This window comes from Corythoichthys intestinalis, chromosome 11 (genome assembly GCF_030265065.1).
Source record: "Corythoichthys intestinalis isolate RoL2023-P3 chromosome 11, ASM3026506v1, whole genome shotgun sequence".
Classification (NCBI taxonomy): Eukaryota; Metazoa; Chordata; class Actinopteri; order Syngnathiformes; family Syngnathidae; genus Corythoichthys; species Corythoichthys intestinalis.
In genome coordinates, this window is record NC_080405.1 from 41,499,873 (window position 1) to 41,522,116 (window position 22,244).

Consider the following 22,244-nt stretch of genomic DNA (forward strand, 5'->3'; position numbering starts at 1 on the left):
TAATGAGGACTAACACGGTAGGACAGTTCATAACCAGAAATGTCAAAGGCGCGAGAACGTGGCCGCCGCGAGAACGCAGTGAAACGCGGGCGTTAAAGTCAATCAGCCAATGCACACCAGTTGCAGTGTGGCCGCCTGTTAGACGCGTCCCAGAAGTGGCTCAACACAACACATGCGAAAAGAACAGCAGAGCTTTTTATTTGACGCGAGACGCGACCCTCCTGCGTCAATACTACTACCGGTATCTAGGATCGGGCAGACCGGAAGTCACTCGTGTAAAAATACGGTGGATCCGGTCGATTTTCAAACTAATATGCAATCGTAACCCACTTTTTGAGTCCATCAGATCTCTTGAGTGGTAGATCGGGGGACAGTTGACTTATCTTTGTTGATTTACTGCAGTCTTCTCTGCTATAATAATAACCAACATGGCCCCGCGTTCAATACAAAACCCTCCTACCACAACAAAACAAGTAGGAACTAATATTCACATAGGAACTAAAGTTATACAACATAAAATATACAATATAAATGAATACTATGTCACATTTGTAAAATATAAACACATAATAAAATAAAAGCCCATTTTAATAAAATAAATTGAAATGAGCTAAAACACCTGTAATTAAATAATAAGACTAATGGACAGATCCTGCTTACACAATTAAATTCATGAATTTCTGTGTGGCGCTTTAACTTGAGATAATCCACCAATAAAGCTTTTGAAAACCGTTCATAAGAAAAAAAAAAAGATTCACTGAGGCATTTCATTTGTAAAATACATGTTAAAATATTTGTCATTGGGATTGCTTTTCTCCTTACCACAGGACTTCTTTTTTCTTCTTTCTTTCAGAAAGAAAGCTGACCAATACGCGGGGTCTGAAAGGCAAATTGTTGTTGGATTATCTTTAAATACCCGCTACTTTTTGAGCAGAATTCTAGCTTTGTAGAGGCTAATGTTCCTATTGTTGAAAATACAAAGGTGTGTAATAAACAACTAGTACATTTATATTTTGCATTTTGTTTTCTTACTGTACCGAAAATGAAACGAACCGTGACCTCAAAACCGAGGTCCGTACCGAACCGAGATTTTTGTGTACTGTTACACCCCTAATGTACATACATAAACATTACTTTAAAATATTTTGTCCAACTACATCCCGAAAAAAAGACACTTCAAACCGGGCGATTAGAGGTCACACAGCTGACCCTTCGGTCAATAAGCGACAAGCTTTAGCAACTGCATTAAGTCTGTCTTTTATCAAACTTCACAAAGGACTAGAGGAGTTCCAAAAAATCGATTATTACATGCATCGCGATTCGACACGTGACGATTCGATTACGATTCACGAAGGCTCAAAAACAATGATTTTTCCCTCATAACTTTATGACAGCCGCTCGTAGCGGAACGAAATTCAAGACACGTCTGCCGCCCGGACACCTTTAACGGACGCACGCGCGTTATAATGGATGCTGCCTGTAACGGAGTGAGAGATTTGCTCTTTTTCCAAAAGACTGGAAAATAAATTTGTGTATGAGACAGGCAGGAACAGACGGTTGCGCTTCTGTGCGCACGTTATTTTTTAGAGCAAGAGGGGGAAAGATAGTTTGTTGCTCTTCGTCTTTCAGATGTCTAGCTGTAGTTTCAAGTCATGTCAATTGAAAAATGTCCTGAGTGTGTTGCTAAGATCCGTGTGCGTCACGAGAGGTGAGTACACGAACCCTCTTGTACTGTTTAGCCTTTATTGTTGTGGTTTTTGAAGTGTTAATAGTTAGCCCCGAGCGCTAAGCTAATTAGCTAATTCGCTAACGTGTATTTCATATGCAGAACGTGTAAAACCATGATTAAGTACAGCGGTAACACGACAAACATGCGAAATAGTACAGAAATCTGTGAAAACAATGTATATTGGTTAAAAGAAAGCTTATTTCTAAAGACACTTTGTTTCCAGAAAATGTGGAATTCGTTCCACCTGTGTAAATTTTATTGTATTGTTGAGTGAAATAAGTACTCCCTTTAAAATGGTTAATGTTTTTGCATTTTCTTGTAAAAATAAATAAATTTAAAAAACAGCTTAAGGGCAGTTTTTTGTTGTATGGGCATGTTTCCATCGTTCCTGTTGAATCATTAGGATATTTTAAATAAATAATGGACAAAAATTTGTTTGTCTACTATATTAATTAGTAATGTACTATGCATCGATAATCGTGATAACCGTGATCATCGTCAACACCGTGATCATCGTTCAAGAATCGAATCGTAGCCCCCTGAATTGTAATTGAATCGAATCGTGGTGTGTCTAAGATGGCACACCCCTACCAAGGACTTTATTGAAAAGAACTTGTTGGAAAAAGTATTTGTAAAAAAATACATTAACTTGGTCGTAAAGAGGTATCTGCTCATCCCCAAGCATGACATAAGGCAAACGAGCTGTAGTAATGAGATGCATATGGTCCTGTCAAATCATGATTTAATGTCACAGTGTGCAGAAGCATAAACGGGAACAGCCGAAACAGTCAAATTACTGAAGCTTTCCTTCAATTGCAAAATCATACCGAATCCTTCAACACTTTCATCTGATTAAGCAACAATATCACTGCATGACAGAAGTGATGAGTTAACCATCCATACTGAAACAACAGGTTTCTAGATCAAGTTTCTATTCAGTTCTTCGTGGGAAAAACAAACCTTTCTTAAGTTCATCTCACATCACTGGCTTGGAAACTATTGATTCATTCATCAGACATTTGGAGATATTAATTTTATTTCTAGGAGGAACTATCACCTTCCCTTTTATGTGCACCTTTTGAAGTTCTAAGCAACAACAAACTCTTTTTAACTAAAGGCAAAAGCACTAAAACTTCCACATTAAGTCACGATAATAGGTGCAGTTTGTCTGTGTTAGTGTATTAAGGTAGGAGGAAGTTTCCTGCCTTAATAATTGACACCCCTGCTGCTACTGTGCACAAAAATGCAACGGCCTGAGCTAGACGTGGGAGGAACCTCCTCAAGTTTGCTGACTCGACACATAAACACAATGGTATGACAATAGCTCGACCAGCACGCATACTTCGATCGATGGGAAAAATTTCTTAAATTTGGTGTGGAACTAACACCAAGTAATAAATTGTGGTTTAGGGATGACGCTGTAACAGAGCAGTAGTGATCGGAATGGCTGGCATTTGATCGAGTGCGTTCACTCGGCGCCAGCTGCGTACAGGCGGGAATGAAAAGTAGGTCAGGGAAGTAAGAGCTTCACGCTGTAGCTTTGTGGTTCCGCTTGACTGCCTCTGGGCGCATACACAAGGACACACCCACACAATCATGCATTATACACAAAGCTGGCTAATGTATGGAGGTGATATAAAAAGCAGCTCAAAGACTCTGATGACAGTAAGGCTGCGGTTGTCCTTGGCTGAGGGAAGCAAGAAGGCGGTTGCAGTCCCTTTACATTTTAACCAAAGATCGCATATAAAATATTATATAGTGTATATAACTACCAACCACAGAATTGTGAGCACTTGCACAATGTACTTACGTCCAATAAAACAGCTCAACACAATGATTTTATAGAATGTCAGAGGGTTATTCATTTAACGTCTACATTCGCTTCTCTAGCTGTAACATAAAGTGGTGTATAACTGAACTACATCACAATGAGAGCAGTATATAACACATTCTAACAACACACAAGTTTTATATGCGCATTCACCAAACACTTGGGAATTGGATAATAAAGATTTTCTTTCGAATTCAAAACTGATATATCTATGCTAGCAGGTTAATATCTAAGAGAATTACAATTCAGATTTCTTCATTTTGGAAGCCTGGCTTTAAACAGGTCACAATTTGATTCCATGCAGGCCATACATCTGTTGTACTTTCTCATACCCAGTGCCAGTCAACCTTCCACTGAGCAAACCCGTTTCTCCTAAGGGTGTAACGGTACACACAAATCTCGGTTCAGTACGTACCTCAGTTTTGAGGTCACGGTTCGGTTCATTTTCGGTACAGTAAGTAAACAAAATGCAAAATATAAATGTGCTAGCTGTTTATTACACACCTTAGTGCTTTCAACAATAGGAACATTAGCCTATACAAAGCTAGAATTCTGCTCAAAAAGTAGCGGGTATTTAAAGGTAATCCAACCTCAATTTGCCTTTCAGACCCGGCGTGTTGGTCAGCTTTCTTTCTGAAAGAAAGAAGAAAAAAGAAGCCCTGTGCTAAAGAGAAAAGCAATCCCAATGACATATTTTAACATGTATTTTACAAATGAAATGCCTCAATGAATCATTTTTTTTTCTTAGGAACGGTTTTCAAAAGCTGTATTGGTGGATTTTCTCAAGTTAAAGTGCCACAAAGAAATTAATAAATTTAATTGTGTAAGCAGGATCTGTCTATTAATCTTTTTATTTAATTACAGGTGTTTTAGCTCATTTCAATTTATTTTATTTAAATGGGCTATTATGTATTTTATTATGTGTTTATGTTTTACAAATGTGATGTATTCATTTATATTATATAGTTTATGTTGTATAACTTTAGTTCCTATGTGAATATTAGTTCCTACTTGTTTTGTTGTAGTAGGAGGGTTTTGTATTGAACGCGGGGCCATGTTGGTTATTATTATAGCAGAGAAGACTGCAGTAAATCAACAAAGACAAGTCAACTGCGCCCCGATCTACCACCCAAGAGATCTGCTGGACTCAAAAAGTGGGTTACGATTGCATATTGTTTGAAAATCGACCGGATCCACCGTATTTTCACACGAGTGACTTCCGGTCTGCCCGATCCTAGCTACCGGTAGTAGTATTGACGCAGGAGGGTCGCGTCTCGCGTCAAATAATAAACTCTGCCGTTCTTTTCGCGTGCCTTGTGTTGAGCCACTTCTGGGACGTGTCTAACAAGCGGCCGCACTGCGACTGGTGTGCACTTGCTGATTGACTTTAACGCCCGTGTTTCATTGCGTTCTCGCGGCGGCCACGTTGTTGCGCCGTTGACGTTTCCGTGTTATACTGTCCTACCGTGTTGGTCCTCATTATAGTAGAGAAGACGGAGTAAATATAATCTACATAAAGAAACTGTAACCCGATCGACCCACAGCCTCGAAAAGTAAGGTTTACATTACGTCAGAAACTCGTTCGGTTCGCCTCCGTTACGAACCGAGCAGAACCGAAACAGTTCAATACAAATACATGTACCGTTACACCCTTAGTTTCTCCTATTACCAACTGGAGGACGAGCAGTTGAAAGAAACAGAATAAAGTAAATAAACCTGGTCTAAAACACAATCTTACTTTGATTTAGTCAGTGTACGAAAATAGTGTCTTAACTCGGGTTGCGCATCGAGCATTGATGAGATCCGGGACTAAAATTCCTGTTCTCTCGGAACCATTCAAATTTTTTAAAATTTCAATTCCAAGTTTCAATGCCCTGACCACGGACTGGAAAATTTTTTGCCGAACACCGCGAAGTAGTAGCCACATGAAGACTAGGTCCGTTATAAGCAAATCAAATGACGTGGCTAATTTAGCTTAGCACAACGTGTTGCTTCGCTTCACATAAATTACAACAAAGTAACAGTGTAAACACACCGATATGATATCAGACCCTCTGTTAAAAGGTGCAAACTTATAGATTTTGTTTTATCAAGGGTTCCCAACGATATGTAGTGCGTAGTGTCTGCACACCTCAAGGATTCTTTTCCAACTTAAGTAAAACGTGCTGCTTCCTCTAAGTCACCACTTGGGGAAGCCAAGTGCACATAGCAAAACCACAGAAAAACTGTAGAGTCCGGAGTTACAATAGTGACAATTTGTGGACGGATGAACAATATATCAGTTAAGAAAGAAATCAAACTTAAAAAGTAGTCAACTTAAGATCAAGGGACAAAACCCTCCCCACCTGACATCTGTCAGCCCTTAACTAACTTGTAGAAATACCACCTGAAACAAACCAATGCAATACAACAAATGCCTGCTGCATAAGACACTCTAAAACATAGGCAAAAGAATATGTGTGAATGTTTTCTCCGCGGGCGTTTGAAAAATAAACATGTTTGTGAATGTGCACTCCTGTGGAAAGAAACTTCATAATATTGAAGTTCAAAGACTAATATTTATACACAAGTTAAAAAAGCCCTGTGACAAATTCATACCAAAGTTAATTGAAAGTTAAGTAAGTATAATTAAAGTATAATTTAAAAATATAGTCAAGAAGTTAAGAAATTAATATGAACTATGCAATTTTTTTACCTTGCCTACTAACTCATTCACTCCCAGCCATTTCCACCAGAGCAAGGCCCTTCGCTCCCGGCCGTTTTTTCCGGATTTTGACTGATTTTGCAAGGCCCACAGAAAATTCTGTTCCATTGCTATATAAACATGGAACCCACCAAAAGAAAGATTAGACTCTCTTCTTCCAGCAGAAAAAAAAGTAAGTTCATATCTTTTTCCATTCTTTAGAAATCAGCATTAGCAAATAGCTTAGTTTGAGCAATTTTCCAATTTCTGATGAAAAAACAGAGAAAATGAGCTTTTTGTAAACGCATACAGTTCAAACATAACTTTGAATTTAACGCGGCTATTTTTTGCTTCAGTGACATCCCAAGCATCTGAATAATGTTTTCCTTTTACAACATAACATGAACAACCAGCCAAATAGAGATTTTGATAGCAAAGTTGCAATTTATTCACACATGACTACTGAGAGATGACGGTTTGTCGCCGAGATGACGCCGTTGTCGCCACGTCAGCCGTGTAAACTTTTCCCTCATCGTTGTCTGTCTCACAAAGATGGATTATTTTTGCGTTTCTGCGGGGTCTGCTTGGCGAGCCGCTTTACTGAGGGTCTAAATCGTTTTGCGCAGTCGTCTAACACCTGGCCTTCCAGGCGTCCTCTCGTTTTGTTCGGTCGGAGCTCCGCCTGGCATCGTGCCGCCAGCGCTCCGACCATGCTGCCCGGCCGTTCACTGCTGTTAAATCGGGTTGCTTGGTCTTGCAAAATGCGCTACTGCCCTCCAGTGGCCAGTTTTATTGCTTTAAAATGGGTTTGGAGTGTTGTTCCTTGTTTCTCAGATACAGTGGAAGGTATATATGCTTCTAATAAAAAAAAAAAAAAAACGCAAAAGACGTATAAATACGTTTTTGGGACAGTGAAGCATTTAAAAATAGAACGTATTTATACGTTTCCGGGAGCAAATGAGTTAAAAGAATTGGAATCGAGAATCGTTCGGAACTGGAATCAAAACGTGGAATCGGAATGGGGGGGCATGAATAATCGATTTTATACTCTAATCTTAGCCTCTGAATCGTAATCTAATCGGTAGGTGCCCAAAGATTCCCACCTCTATTTGCTATGATGCAGTGCAATTCTACATCACTGTGGAATTTCCCTGCCATGCAAGTGTCATTCTGCCTCTGGTACTACTTCAGTAGGCAGAGAATTTTTGGGTCCCTCTAACTGTGTGCATTCAGAACAGAAACATAGAAAAGCTTTTACAGTTGGTTTAAATGGAACTGTGTCTCATATAACTTTGTTCATACTACAGGAGTCTAAAGTAAGTTATGCTTTTGCATCACATTTTTATAGGAAATTAACTTACCGATGAAAAAAAGAAGTAAAATTTGGTTTATTGTAACAAATATTACTCTGCGGTAAATTACCGTAAAACTTCAATATTACCGAGATATGATCACAGGTCTCCATTTTTAGTTTGCGCCAGCATATGTATTTTTCAACATTTCCGTGTGCTCTCTCAAGTGGTGTAACACAGTTGTGTGACTTAAATTTTAGAAATATCCTTGCGCAGTTATAATGAATTTCAAGGATGTTATTTATATATTTAGTGAGCCTAGTCTGCTATACCACAAAGATCCATCCATAAAAAAAGGGGAAGCCTCATAAATTGGGGGCTACAAAACACCATCTTGCATCTGGATATATGGAACTACCCTATTCAATGGGATGGAAGCAAACAATGCGCCCCATTCACATGAAGCTTGAGTCAACAGCCCACAGGAAATTCCAGAACCAGAATGTGTTTATCAAAATTAACACTAGATGACAGACTAAAAATACTACTTATTATGTTAGCGCACTGAAGATCAAAAACTGGCAGTGCTAAAAACAGATACAGGCTATACCTTCCTATGTTCAGGAGGATATGCCACGCTTACATCTGGAAAGAATTCACAGCATTTCATTTGTTCCTCAGAATTCTGCACAAGACATATTGTTGTCAGGGTTTTTTTTTGGTACAGTCCGCCCTCGCTACTTCGCGCCCTCAGTCTATTGCGGATTTTTTTTTCCAATTAAAAAATTAATAACTACAGATGAGCTGTCCCGATCTGATCACGTAGTATCATTCTCCCTGCTGCTGCTTATCATGGTTAGGCAGTGCATTGGAGTTGCTTAATAAAGTTAACGATGATTGACAGACATTAAGGTTTGAACTTGCCAGAGATGCTTGGAAGCCGACACTTCACTGCATGTGCCAATCATCATTTAGCTTGTTAAACACTTGCTGTGGCAACTCATTGTGTGTAAGTGAGCAGCAAGAGTGGTTTGGGGAGGACTCACTCAAAGAAGCATTTAACAAAGACAAGAATTTTTCTACGTTATTCTTCGTTGAAAATAATTCCGTGGGACAGTAACTATCATAGTTATAACATTTGAAGTGCTTAAAACCATTTATTAACCCCTTCAAACCCGTATTTTTTTCTGCTGGGCAAAAAAAAATCTGCTGATTTTTACTCTACTCAAAGATCAGAACAAAGTGCAATTTTTTTGGGTCGGGGATATTTCATGCTTTTATTGGTTATTTGTAATGTTAATTTTTTATTAATTATTAATCAAATTATTTAATTATTAATTTTTATTATATTTAATGAGAAATGAGCACTTTACATCATCCTTTTTGAAGTTGAGTTTGGTCAGCCATTTTTCAAAGTGCCAAAAATAGCAAAGGGGGCGTTGCCAAACCTCATGATTTGTATTGTGTCACAAATGCGACAGTAACAAAAAAATATAATTAAGCGATAGTCATGAGACTCATGAGGTAGATATCCATGACTTATTTACAGACACTATTGTTTTTCATTGTGACGCAATTTGTTTAAAATATGCGAGTGAATGATTTTTTTTCTTAAATATTAGACATCAATTAATGATTCTAAGCTAAAAATGAAAGACATTTCGAATAATAAGTAGAATTAGTTCTTTTTATAGCTGGGATGAAAACAAAAGCGGTTGCTCGACGTCTGTAAACGGGGGTCTCCAGGGTAAAACGGACAAATCAAAAATAGTTCGGGGGCTTAATGGCCATGAATCTGCTATGGCAGTATATAGACATATAGTTCTATCAAACACAACAGTTCGTTTGGCTTAAAATACAGCATTTTAAAGAGGGGTGCAAGAGTAGAAACTGCTTTTTCAGCCTTGTCCGTGTTTTCCGCCGTATATATTTATAATATACATATACAGACACACATAAAAGTTTTGTTTTTTTTTTTTAAATGAGGGATGTCTATTTTCCTAATTGTGTCTCTCTCCACCGTCTACCTTTGACGTCATGCTTGGTTTGTGTGGTTTGTGACATGCACCGTCACCTTTGGGACCTTATAATACACACAGGTGTCAACAACAACAACCATGTTTTCGTTTTTAATCATAACAGGAGGGTTTGTATCTAATTTTGAGAAATAAAATATTTTTTCCCCGTTTTGGAATGCAGCTGTAACAGAAAATGTGGAATAATTCCACTACCAAATCAAAGTTTAACCGCCCATAGTTAGCTGGGATCGGCTCCAGCACACCCGCCACCCTTGTGATGATAAGCGACGTGGAAGATGAATGAATGTGTATACTTTCTGGACACAACATAGGTTACATAACATGCTGAAGTAATGACCCTCCCTAGTTACTGGTGGCAACAGGCTGGATTTTCTGTTTTTTTGTTATGTAACTGGTTTGCTCAGATCATGCTATATCAATTTACTGCAGTGCTAGGAGTGGGGTACCTTTCACATTTGGACTGGTACAGTACAGATTCCTAGGTAGTGTTACCTTCAATCTCTCTAAATTTAACATTTTCAATATATAAAATGTGTCAAATATGACAAAAGAAGTTAAAAATATTTGAGCCAAAGAGTATGGCGTAAAAATAAAGGTACATACCATTTCCCAATAACAGAGTATAAATAAAAATGACAAAGAATTACAAAATAAAAATTGTGATTTCAACTTTTTTGTAAGAAACTGCACGGAACGCAGATAAACAATCTAAAAAAAATGAAGTTAAACAGTCACACAATTGCGGTTTATCTTAGTCCGTAGTGCACGACAAGTCACGAACAAAAAGCTAATGTGCCCCCACTTTTCCAATATAGCCACTAGCTATGCTGCTAGGGCTTTTAATTCACCCTACATTTTTGTTTCGACTTTAAATCAAGCTCCATTGCCAAGGTAACCAACAGTATTAATAAGTCAGCTGTCCATTTAGAATAAGCAGCAGTGCACCTGACTACTGATGAGCATTCTGATGATGCATCTACATAATGGACAGCTATTAGGACTTAAGGTTCTCAATTAGTCCCATCACTTTGCAAAACAACCCGCATCATTTGTTGAATACACTTTATTGCATTAATTTATGCCACTTGGAGAGCACCTCCTGAACACTTTGGCAATTGATAAGGCAATGTGTGCTGCAGCTCTTGGTGGTATAAACAAAACCTCAGCAGCCAGAAGCTTTAATTAATGACACATCATCTCTTTCTGGGTGACATTTGCAATTCCCAGTGCTCATGGGGCTCAAGACAGTCAGTGGAAGCTATGCATAAATGTAACGGAAGCAAGCATGCACTGGTATGAATATTCCAACATAATTATGCTGTTTTCGTTAATTAAAAAATTAGTGCTTTGAGTTGTTAGTCATGAAGAACATCAAGTCTGTTCTTGCTGTTCTGTCCCATAAACAGGTCCACAGAGAACACTGCCCTCAAAGAAAAAAAAAGAAAAAAAAAGAAAGACTCAAAAAACTCTTGCGTGTGGATACGTTATTTCATAGCTGCTTGCTTCATAACTCCCAAATCTTATCATTTGGGACTCAACGCATTTCTCTGCAACTGTAAAGTTCTCTGTAAGCTGCAAACCTGCGACTGCGTTCCTACCTACAGTGCTAACCACAGATGTTTGCAGACGACACGGTGGTGGTTGGACTCATTAGCAAGAATGAGGGCCAACTTTAGCTAGCCGGTTAACCAACTGGTCCAGTGGTGCTAAAAAAATAAGCTCTTCCTCAATGTGGTGAGAACAAGGTTGTTTCACACCTCAAGAGCAGCCTCCTATATCTGACTAATGACAGTTCTGCATTAGAAATAATGGGATCATTAGAGTATTGAAGGACATTTTGGTTTTAAAATTTATGAAAAAATAAGCCTTCTCTTTTAAAAATCATTATTACCGTATTTTTCGGACTATAGGTCGCAGTTTTTTTTCCATATTTTGGCTGGGGGTGCGACTTATACTCAGGAGCGACTTATGTGTGAAATTATTAACACATTATGATATCATTTCACAAGTTATTTTGGTGTTTTGGAGTGACACTGATGGTTTAGTAAACTTGTTAGCATGTTCTTTATGCTATAGTTATCTGAATAACTCTTAATAGCTATGGCCACGTTCGCGTTCTGCCTTTGGCAATGTGTGATCAATTGTATTATTGACTTTTTTAAAATATTGAAATGCATGCTTTTAGTTTGTGGCGCTTTCACGCCCACGTGGGGGCGCACTCGCACTTGCTTACGTAAAGAGCGCGCACACGCCAGAAGAAGACGGACAGCTACGTAGCTCTGAGTGAGTGGGTGAGTTAGCGAGAGAAAAACACGGCTGCGAACCTATGTTCATTGTTTATGCTTTTAAATTATCACTACGGAGGCAACGCCTGTGTGTATCATCTTTTCTGTTGGTGTTGTTGTGTGTTTTCCACCCGCGATCGGACACTTAGAGCCAGTTGTGTGGGTGTTTGAACGATGTGCTAATGCTAGCGAACGCATGCTAACCGTTTATGTCATTGCTGTAAAACAACCTAATTATCATTTCTTTACGTTGATGCGAACCTCTTTGGTAGTGAGGACCAAATTGATTCAGCAAATTATACGGACGTCCAGCATCGTCATTTAGGAGTTCGCTGTATAGCCAGGACCGAGCCGTAGCGTCCTGGTGAGGACAGTATATTCACATTTCGTTGTTCATGCACTGTACCCTGTACATTTATTCAACATGTTGTTCTCTATTGTATTTTATATTAAATTGCCTTTCAAGATGACATATCTGTTCTATGTGTTGGATTTTATCCCCCAAAAATGCGACTTATACTCCGGTGCGACTTATATACCGTATGTTTTTTTTTTCTCTTCATTGGGCATTTTATGGCTGGTGCGACTTCTACTCAGGTGCGACTTGTAGACCAAAAATACAGTAGTAACACACAACTATAGAATTTATCATCTCATCTTCCAGCTCAATGGTATTTTTAAATTACTTACCGTATTTTTCGGACTATAAATCCCAGTTTTTTTTTCATAGTTTGGCTGGGGGTGCGACATACTCAGGAGCGACTTATATGAGAAATTATTAACACATTATGATATAACTTCACATGTTATTTTGGTGTTTTGGAGTGACACTGACGGTTTGGTAAACTTGTTATCATGTTCTTTATGCTATAGTTACCTGAATAACTCTTAATAGCATGTTGTTGTGTGTTTTCAACCCGCGATCGGACACTTAGAGCCAGTTGTGTTAATGCTAGCGATCGCGTGCTAATCGTGTGTGTCTTTGCATCATTTACGTTGATGCAAACCTGTTTGGTATCGAGGACGAAATTGATTTGTATTATTTCTATTTTTAATTTCACTCTTCAAATGATGGTGTCATAACGACGGCCAAGATAAAGTCAGCAAATTATACAGACGTCCAGCATCGTCATTTGGGAGTTTAGCTCGCTGTATAGCCAGCACCAAGCCGTAGTGTCCTGGTGAGGACAGTATATTCGCATTTCGTTGTTCATGCATTATGTAACATTATCGTACTGTAGCTACACTTATTTAGCATGTTGTTCTCTATTGTTTTTTTTTTTTCTATTAAATTACCTTTCAAGATGACATATCTGTTCTATGTGTTGGATTTTATCAAGAAAATTTCTCCCCAAAATGCGACTTTTACTCCAGTGCGACTTATATATGTTTTTTTCCTCTTCGTTGGGGATTTTATGACTGGTGCGACTTATAGTCCGAAAAATACAGTACTTGACATAATGACAATGTCTTTATTAGATATGTGCCGGTCAAAGGTTTCAAGGTATAGGGCCCACCGTGGTATGAAAACGTCACGGTTTCAAAACTGAAAACAAAATTCCGTCATACCGTCCCTAAGGTATTAAGCTATTTTTTTATGTCCCAACAATGCAGGGAGAAATCCTTCGCTTGCAGCTGCAATGCTCAACCCTCCCCCACCGGTTGTTGCTCAGTGTAGTCAGCTGTGCTACACGATGGCTGGTGAAACTCCTGAACTTTTTCCCCCATCGAAGAAAATGAAATCGCTGGTATGGGATTACTTTGGCTACAGAAAAGATGAAACATGAAAAAATGTTTGCAGAGGGTGACTGCTGAGGAGGCAATACCTCCAGTATGATGTCGCATTTATACAAAATTAAAGGTTAGCAAACAGTGTCATGAACGTTTCCAACCGGCTACAAGAGATAATTCCAGCATGTTTAGTGTGTCTAGCGGTGGTAAAAGACATATGTTTTTTTTCTCTCTGGCAACTGTCTGTGTTGAGAAACAGTGTGTGTATAACGTAAACATGATACGAGTCATACACACGTGCTTTTTATGGAAAACAATTCAATTATTTTTATTTGGATGATAATAATGTTGAGCTGTGGCTTTGGGTTTAGGCTCACCTAAAGGACTGCATTTATTTTTTTTTTTCATTTTAAAATTATACTTATGTTCCAATTTGCTAATATATAAAATATATAATAAATAAATATATATATAATAAATAAATATATATAAAAATAAAAATCCTGTCCAATTGATTTTTTTTTAAACCCAGATATCTCAAAGTAACACATTGTAAAGCTGTAATTGCAATAACATGAAACCGTGATATTTTGGCGTAAGGTTATCATCCAGTCAGAATCTCATACCGGCACATGCTTAGTCTGCACTAATGTTCGCTTTTTCTCAGGCGTAGCAGCTAGCTGTTCGGGTGGGTTGAACAAGAGAATAATGGCATTTTAGGGGTAAACCAGACTTATTTGGTATTTAAAAAATGTTTAAAAGCAATGTTTTCTCTGAACAACATATTATAGCTCAAGTTAGCCTAGCTAAAGTTGGCCCTCATTATTGATCTTGGGATGAGCAAATAGAGTCAGAAACGGCATATGTCAGTGTTTTGTATGCGGATTACTTAAAATCATAAGGTTGGAGTGTAAAATGTCCTCCAATTCTGAAAAGACTTAACTGTGACTTGACAGTCATTCATAACAAAATGACAGAATTAATGAAAATGAAATCCCAGACGCTTCAGAAAGGGCGCTTTTACATTAGCGCTATTTGGTCCTTTTTAAACGGACCAGAGTTCTTTTTCCCCGATGGTCCGCTTCATTTTGCAAATGTGAACGCGCATCTGAACTCTAGTTTGGACCAAACAAATTCTGGTCCGCTCAAAAATCGTGGATCTCGGTGCGGTTATGCTACATTTGTGTGCAATATGCTACGTTATGTGTAGCTGCTGAGACGCTCCCTCCTCTCACAGGAGGGAGGTATTTCCTCTAGTGCTGCAACGATTAATCGATTAACTCGAGTATTCGATTAGAAAAAAAGATTCGAATTAAATTTTGCTGCTTCGAGTATTCGTTTAAGTGGCGTTGTAATGGTTTATTTTGAAAGTGTTTGCATTTAGTTTTATTGATTTGGGTGGATACTCTGCCTTCTAGTCTGCCTCATTTCACATGGCTGAGTCCAGGTGCTCCCTGTTAAGACCACCATAAGCTACAATTTTGTTTGAGCTAATGTTTTTTTTAATGCATTCGTTATTTAATTTAAAGGTATTTTAAGCCCATTTTTGTGGGAGTATGTGTCTGAACCATTTGTCAAGAGCATTGTAAAAAAGTTCGCATTTTATAGCATTTAAACTAGCGGACTTTTGCTATGTAAGTTAGCCAACTGTTCTTTTGTTGTACATAGATCCTCATTTATTTATTTTTTATACCATTTGAGGCTTAGCGCAGGTAATTTCATTTTTCATGTTCCTTGTTCGATTACTCGAACCAATGGTTTGTCGATTAATCGACTACTAAAATAATCGATAGCTGCAGCCCTAGTTGGCGCAGTGTGAATACAGAACATTTTCAACAAGTCATTTGCAAGTGTTGTTGCGAGGTAGCTCTCCAACCAGACCCTGGTCCTCTTGGTCTAATGTGAAAGTGCCATGAGTTAAAGAACAAACCCAGTTTCACTATATTTGGTGTTTGCCTAAAAGTGTCATGGAAGGCATTTGAAGTATCACACCTTGAGCTCCCTTTCCTGCTGCCATTTGTGATGAGGAAAAGTAAAACTGGGGTTTCTGCAATTCAAATTAAAAATGAAACCCGGTGGAAATTTTCAGTGCAGCAAGTTAGACTAGAATGGCAATCGCTCACACCTCAGTAAATTGGTGCCATCTTTTATCTTTTCTTACCTGGCAAAGCCGGTGTGGTAGGTAGGAATAGCTGAGAAAGCCTCAGAGGCCTGATGCAAGCCTGACGCTGGCCCAGGGGTCAGGCCTCTGTTCCAAGGAGCACCAACGGTGGCAACAGGAACATACTGGCAGGTGACTGACTTTTGATCCTTCAGTGGCTGCGTATCCACTCCAAAGTGGAAGCTCTGACCGCCTGAGGTGCTCACCCCACAGATGGAGATGGGACTAGAAGTGGGCAGGTCTGGAGATGTGGTGCTGCTTATTTGGCAGTAAGACATCTTCTCTTGTTTGATCAGACCTTGGTTGCAGAGCTGCCCGAAGTTTCCGTCTTTTTCTTTCTTCACCAAAGTGGTTGTCGGGATTAACGTTGAGCTGGACTGATCAGGACTGCTCACGCTGCTGTTGCCATTGAGAGAAAGCGGGACACTGCTGATTGCGCTCTCAGTAGTGACAGGCTTGATTCCCTTCTCTGAAGTGTCCTCCACAAGGAGAGCATCATCTGCCAGGGTGGACAAGAAGGCGTCATCCCCTACGTAAAAATCAGACGGGGAGCCGGTGAGCTCAAAATCACTGAGCAAATCCAGAGTGCTATCGCCGAATAATTTCTGGTTTACGTCCATGTCTTTGCCAATGTGTTCAAAAGCATGATCGAGCTCAGTGGGCTCGTGGCCGACTTTATCCAAAGCGAAATCTTCAGTTTTCATAGTGAAAAAGCTAGGATCCGATCCGCCAATCAGAGAATCCATGGAAGACATAGTTTGCTGGGTTAATCTATCCCCTGACAGCGGCAACTTCTCCTCAAAATTTAGGTGGCTAGAAGAGAGCAGCTTCTGATCTTTGGTCAGGCCTTTAGCTTGTGGATCTTCCTGTAAGTTGCTACGGGTGGCAGTGGAGGAGGTGACTTCCACTGGAGCAGGGCTGCTGTTGTGGCCGTTGGACTGTCCGCCTGGATGCATGAATTGACTGAATGGGAGAATAACAGCAGCCGGAGAGCTGATGGCACTGTGAGGGGGCACTTTCAATGGACTTCCCCCCTCTGGGATCTGGGTGTATACCACTTTACCTGAATAGTCATCTCTCCTTAATGTGAGCTTTACTTCACCGTTGTCCATCTTTTTGAATGAAAAGAAAGAAGAGATTGGAAGAACATGAGTATACAGTTGCAGGTTAGCATTTTTATATAATGTAGTATTCCTCAGTTGTCAGGAATAACATTGGATTTTTGACCATCCCACTAGAACTGTTTTTATATGCGACGAAGCGCTAGGGTTATGTTTAGAGGTGCAACAATGAATCGATTAATCAACAATTATTTTGACAACCGATTAATTGTTTAGGACCTTCTTCACCTTAAACTTGTCTAAATTCTTTAAATTATATATGGCGGAAAACACAGACAAGACTGAATAAGCAGTTTCTGCTCTTGCACTCCTTTTTAAAAGAAACTGCTGTATTTTAAGCCAAAACAACTGTTGTGTTTGATAGAACAATATGTCTATATTCTGCCATAGCAGATTCATGGTGCATTAAGCCTCTGAACTATTTTTAATTTGTCCGTTTTACCCTGAAAACCTCCGTTTAGATGTCACGCAACCGCTTTTGATTCAGCCCAGCCATAAAACGAAGGTAATTAGTTATATTTATTATTCAAAATGTCATTTTTAGCTTAGAATCATTAATTGATGTCCAATATTGTGTTAAAAGAAAAAAAGAATTTAAAAAAATATTCACTCGCGTATTTTAAACTTTTTAAAAAATTACGTCACAATGTAAAAAATGGTGTCTGTAAAAAAAGTCACGGATATTTACCTCATAACTATCGCTTAATTGTATTTTTTTTGTTTCTGTCGCATTTTTTCCGATATGTTGGATGATGAATAATCGAACCAAACAAAGAAAAATTGAAAAAAAAAAAAAACATTTAAAAAGTTAAATATATGAAAAACAAAATCTCGACCACTCCTTGATGTCTGCAATTTCTGCATCGGGACCCTTGTTATATTACCATGTTTCACCCATAAAGTCCCCAAAAAATCCAGCTGTGGGCATTCACAGCTGTGTCTTGACACTCAGTGATACATGCTACATGGAGTTTTTGGATCGAACAATGGTAAGTACGCGATTATCTCGTTAAAAGTCATGGCGTCTGTAATTCTGTTCTCGCGTCTCTCACCTCCAGATAGGGTTGTGCCGTTTAAAAAACTAAAATAAAAAATTAAGTGCCATCTTGTTCAATTTTTTTCTTCTCCCAGAAAACTGAGATTTTAAGCTTTCCAATGGTGTATCACACGTGCATATCGGACAATTTTGAAAGTTGGCTAAATTGGGGGTCTCAGAGCGGAACTTCAAGTCACCTGAGTGTTTTCTGCCATATATACAGTAACTTCTCAGTTGTAAATATTATCAAATTTCTTCATAATATTTTTGTTAAGTCAAAGTAGGACATGAACAAAAATCTGCTTATACTTTGGAAAGCAACAATTCGCATTTTTGCCTGTTTTCAGACATCTTACTGTCTAAACTAGCTTCTTACTAAAGCTGCAACAACTAATTGACTAATAAATTAGTTGCCAACAAATTTGATCATCGATATACTTGAAGGAAATAGTCCTCCATTTCGTCTTCATTGCTATTTACAAAATGCTGAAAATAAATTCAAAGTAAATTGTGAATGTAACTGAAAGAAGTGACATTTATCTGATGAATCGATTATGAAAATAATCGTTAGTTCCAGCTAGTGCTGCAACGATTAATCCATTAACTCGAGGATTCGATAAGAAAAAAATATTTGAATTAAATTTTGTTGCTTTAAGTATTCGTTTAAATAAAGTGGCGTTGTAATGGTTTATTTTGAAAGTGTTTGCATTTCATTTTATTGACTTGGGTGGATTCACTGCCTTCTGGTCTGCCTCTTTTCACATGGCTGAATCCAACTTCTCCCTGTTAAGACCAACGTAAGCTAAGCTTTTGTTTAAGCTAATGTTTTTTAATGCATTCATAATTTAGTTTATAGGTATATTCAGCCGTTTTTTGTGGGAATATGTGTCTGAACCATTTGTTAAGAGTAGTGCTGCAACGATTAATCGATTTAACTCGAGTATTCGATTAGAAAGAAATATTTGAATTAAATTATGTTGCTTCGAGTATTCGTTTAATTGAAGTGGCGTTGTAATGGTTTATTTTGAAAGTGTTTGCATTCAGTTTTATTAATTAGGGTGGATATACTGCCCTCTGGTCTGCCTCTTTTCAGATGGCTGAACAAATGAGCCAACTGCTCCCTGTTAAGACCAAAGTAAGCTAAGTTTTTGTTTGAGCTAATGTTTTTTTTTATTGCATTCATTATTTAGTTTATCGGTATATTGAACTTTTTTTTTGTGGGAATATGTGTCTGAAAAATTTGTTAATAGCATTGTAAAAAAAAAAAAAAAAAAAACTTTAGCATTTTATAGCATTTAAGTTAGCAAACTTTTTCTATTTAAGTTCGCCAATTGTTTTTTTCTTGTACATAGATCATTTAAAAAAGAAATTTATACCGTTTGAGGCTCAGTTGATGTATTTGAATTTTTCATGTTCCTTATCCGATTACTCGATTATTCGAACTAACTAGTCCATCGATTAATCGACTACTAAAATATTCGATAGCTGCAGCCCTAGTTAAGAGCATTGTAAAAAAAAAAAAAAAACTTTAGCATTTTATAGCATTTAAGCTAGCGTACTTTTTCTATGACAGTTAGCCAATTGTTGTTTTGTTGTACATAGATCATCGTTTAAAAAAAAGTATACCGTTTGAGGCTCAGCTCAGGTATCTTAATTTTTCATGTTCCTTATCCGATTACTCGATTATTCGAACTAACTAGTCCATCGATTAATCGACTACTAAAATATTCGATAGCTGCAGCTCTAGGTATGTTGTCGTGTACAAAACATTTGACTGCCATTGACGGCAATGGACGTCCAACCCATTGCATTAGACGGCAAATCGATCATTTTAACTGGGATGGCTGACATTGAATTATTAGGCTTCAGCGCCATTGACGTCTAGTTCCACACAGTCAAAATGGACAGGACATCTATCGACGTCAATGGCAGCTAATGAGTTATCTTATGAAATAGCATTAAATCAGTTAGCACAGACGGAAGGCTGTAGATGTGTTTCCTTAGTTTTGGTGTTATAAGTGGCAATATGCCAAAGTTAATGAGTGGTCAAAGTGAAAACAGATCATTTTTAGAGCAACTCTGGTTCCTCCAGCTGCTAGACGAACCAGAGTTGATTGATTGATGGTGCTCAATGGCAGCCAACGAGTTAACTGGAATGATTGACTCCTGTCAAAACGGATCGGACTTCTATCGTCGTCATTAAAAGTGAAGGACAAACACTTAAAATGAGCCTGATAATCCACAAAGGACGACCGAATACATGGAAAGGGAATTAGAGAAAGTTAGCCAGCATGCCCCCCCGCCCGCCTGCCTTAGCGTTAGCCACCCCAAGACAATGACTCTAACATTTAACTGTCCAAAAAAACCCTAACAAACAAACAGCTTGGTAGCATACAAAACAATGCCTTAGCGATCGTTTCTACAAAGTAAAGCTAGCAACGTGTATGACGTGCCAACACGTCTCCAAAGACGTTAAAAGTAATGCTAATCTCATCAAGGTAGCCGCGTTTTCAGCGTACAAACAAAATACGAATCGAGTCAAACCAAGAGGAAAAACTTCGATTTACCCTTGAAACGAGTGCCTGTTGTTGGGAGCACACTGGTCGTCCGTCAACATTGTTATGATTCAAAGTGGCCGACCACAACTCGTCAATTCGAAAATGCTTTTTGGGAATTCCTCTGCCGTCGTATCCTCCTACATGTCTCGATGAAAAGAGGAAATAACGCCGAATTTAGTATGTTTAGAGAGGCTCGGTTTTTTTTTTCTTTCCCCGTCCGTCGATTCTTTGCGAAGGCCTGTCAAGCCGAGTCGGACTGCAAGTAAACAAGATGAGCTACGGTACTCCCTAGCTAGCCATTAGGGAAGTACTGACGCGCTAACCTTCAAGCAAAACATACAAAATGGAGAACCAAGCGAGGCCATAGTCGACCTCTTTGCATACTGCAGCGACATCAGGCGGAAATTATGGGTAACTGCAACCAGTCTACAAATAAATAAGTCGTTGGAAAAAATATTTTGTTATATATTGACTCGCAAGGGCGTAGGTTTGCATAGGGACGGTAGAGACATAACACCACCAACTTTTAAGGATGCTCGATTTGTCCCCACCAACTTTTAAGCAACCTTATTTGCATGATGTAATGAGTTCAATTATATAGGTAATTGGTAATTGTCTTCCCATAAGTTGTAAAGATAGAATTGACCCTAAATTATGTTTAGGCTTACCTTTACCCCTTTTCACTTGCTGAATGTGCTGGTGCACCCCCCCCCCCCTTTCAAACGCACGTTTGATTGGTTGATGACTAGAACCTCCACATTCACACAATCCCGACAGAAATACATGTCGGCATGCCGCCTCCACCGACCCCTTTGAAGAGGACGGATATTAGAAGGGTTTTTTTCCCCGGCCAGCAGCAGCCACTTTAATGTAAACAGACGTCAATGTTGTGAAGGTGGGGAACACACTACTAATTTTGCAACTGAAAGTCAGACATGCATCAGAGTTAGCATAACATTAAACTGTGTGAACTTGCTAACCTGTAAAACTTGAGTAGAAAGCTGCTTAGAGACGTGTCTTCCTGTACTTTTTCTACTGTTAACGTTAATTCAACTGTGCATTTTGTGCATTTATTCTCTAATTAAAATGTATGTATTTTTATACATCATTAAAAAAGATATTTTTCTTTGCAGCCGATGCACATTTTTTAACCCCCCCCACCCCCCCCCAAAAAAAAACACAACCACTGTAAATTTCCTTTATATGAAGCAAGCATTTTGAAAAATGACTTTCTCCCATGAAAATAATTTTACTGTAACTTTTTTCATCACCAGCTATTTTTGAGAAATGTACCCAATCTGTTTGGTCTTATTAATGTCCCGTCCCCAGCAAAAAGTGTACATGCAGGTTATGCTGTTATAGCATCCCTACCAATGTTGAGACCAAACCTACGCGCTTGGGTATGAGATTCTGACGGTATGATAACCTTAGGCAAAAATATCATGGTTCCACGGTATTGCAATTAAAGCTCTAAAATGTGTTACTTCGAGATAGCTGGGTTTAAAAACAAACAAACAAACTGACTTTTTGCCATTGAACAGGATTTTTATTTTTCAAAACATTAGCAAATTGGAACATAAGTATAATGTTAAGCTAATATATATATATATATATATATATATATTTTTTTTTTAAATAACAAAAAAATAACTGAAATATTCTAAATAAAAGTCCTTTAGGTGAGCCTGAACCCACAGCCACAGCTAGACATTATTACCATCAGAACAAAAATAATTTGTATTATTTTCCACAAAAAGCACGTGTGTATGACTCGTATG

At 38.4% G+C, this 22,244-nt stretch overlaps 1 protein-coding gene across 2 annotated transcripts in view; it reads right to left on the reverse strand.

Moving 5' to 3' along the window:
- The window catches only part of nr3c1 (nuclear receptor subfamily 3, group C, member 1 (glucocorticoid receptor)), a 50,963-nt gene extending 30,167 nt beyond the window's left edge, over positions 1-20,796 (reverse strand). Inside the window, exons 1-2 of one of the 2 annotated variants that reach the window (XM_057850078.1) lie at positions 20,476-20,796; positions 15,752-16,863 (exon numbers count right to left, since the gene is read on the reverse strand). In XM_057850078.1, coding sequence (XP_057706061.1) covers positions 15,752-16,863 — 1,112 coding nt within the window. In that variant the 5' untranslated portion in view covers positions 20,476-20,796. The remainder of the gene's footprint in view (positions 1-15,751; positions 16,864-20,475) is intronic. The other variant, XM_057850077.1, reaches the window with a different exon arrangement.
- Positions 20,797-22,244: the final 1,448 nt, after the last annotated feature.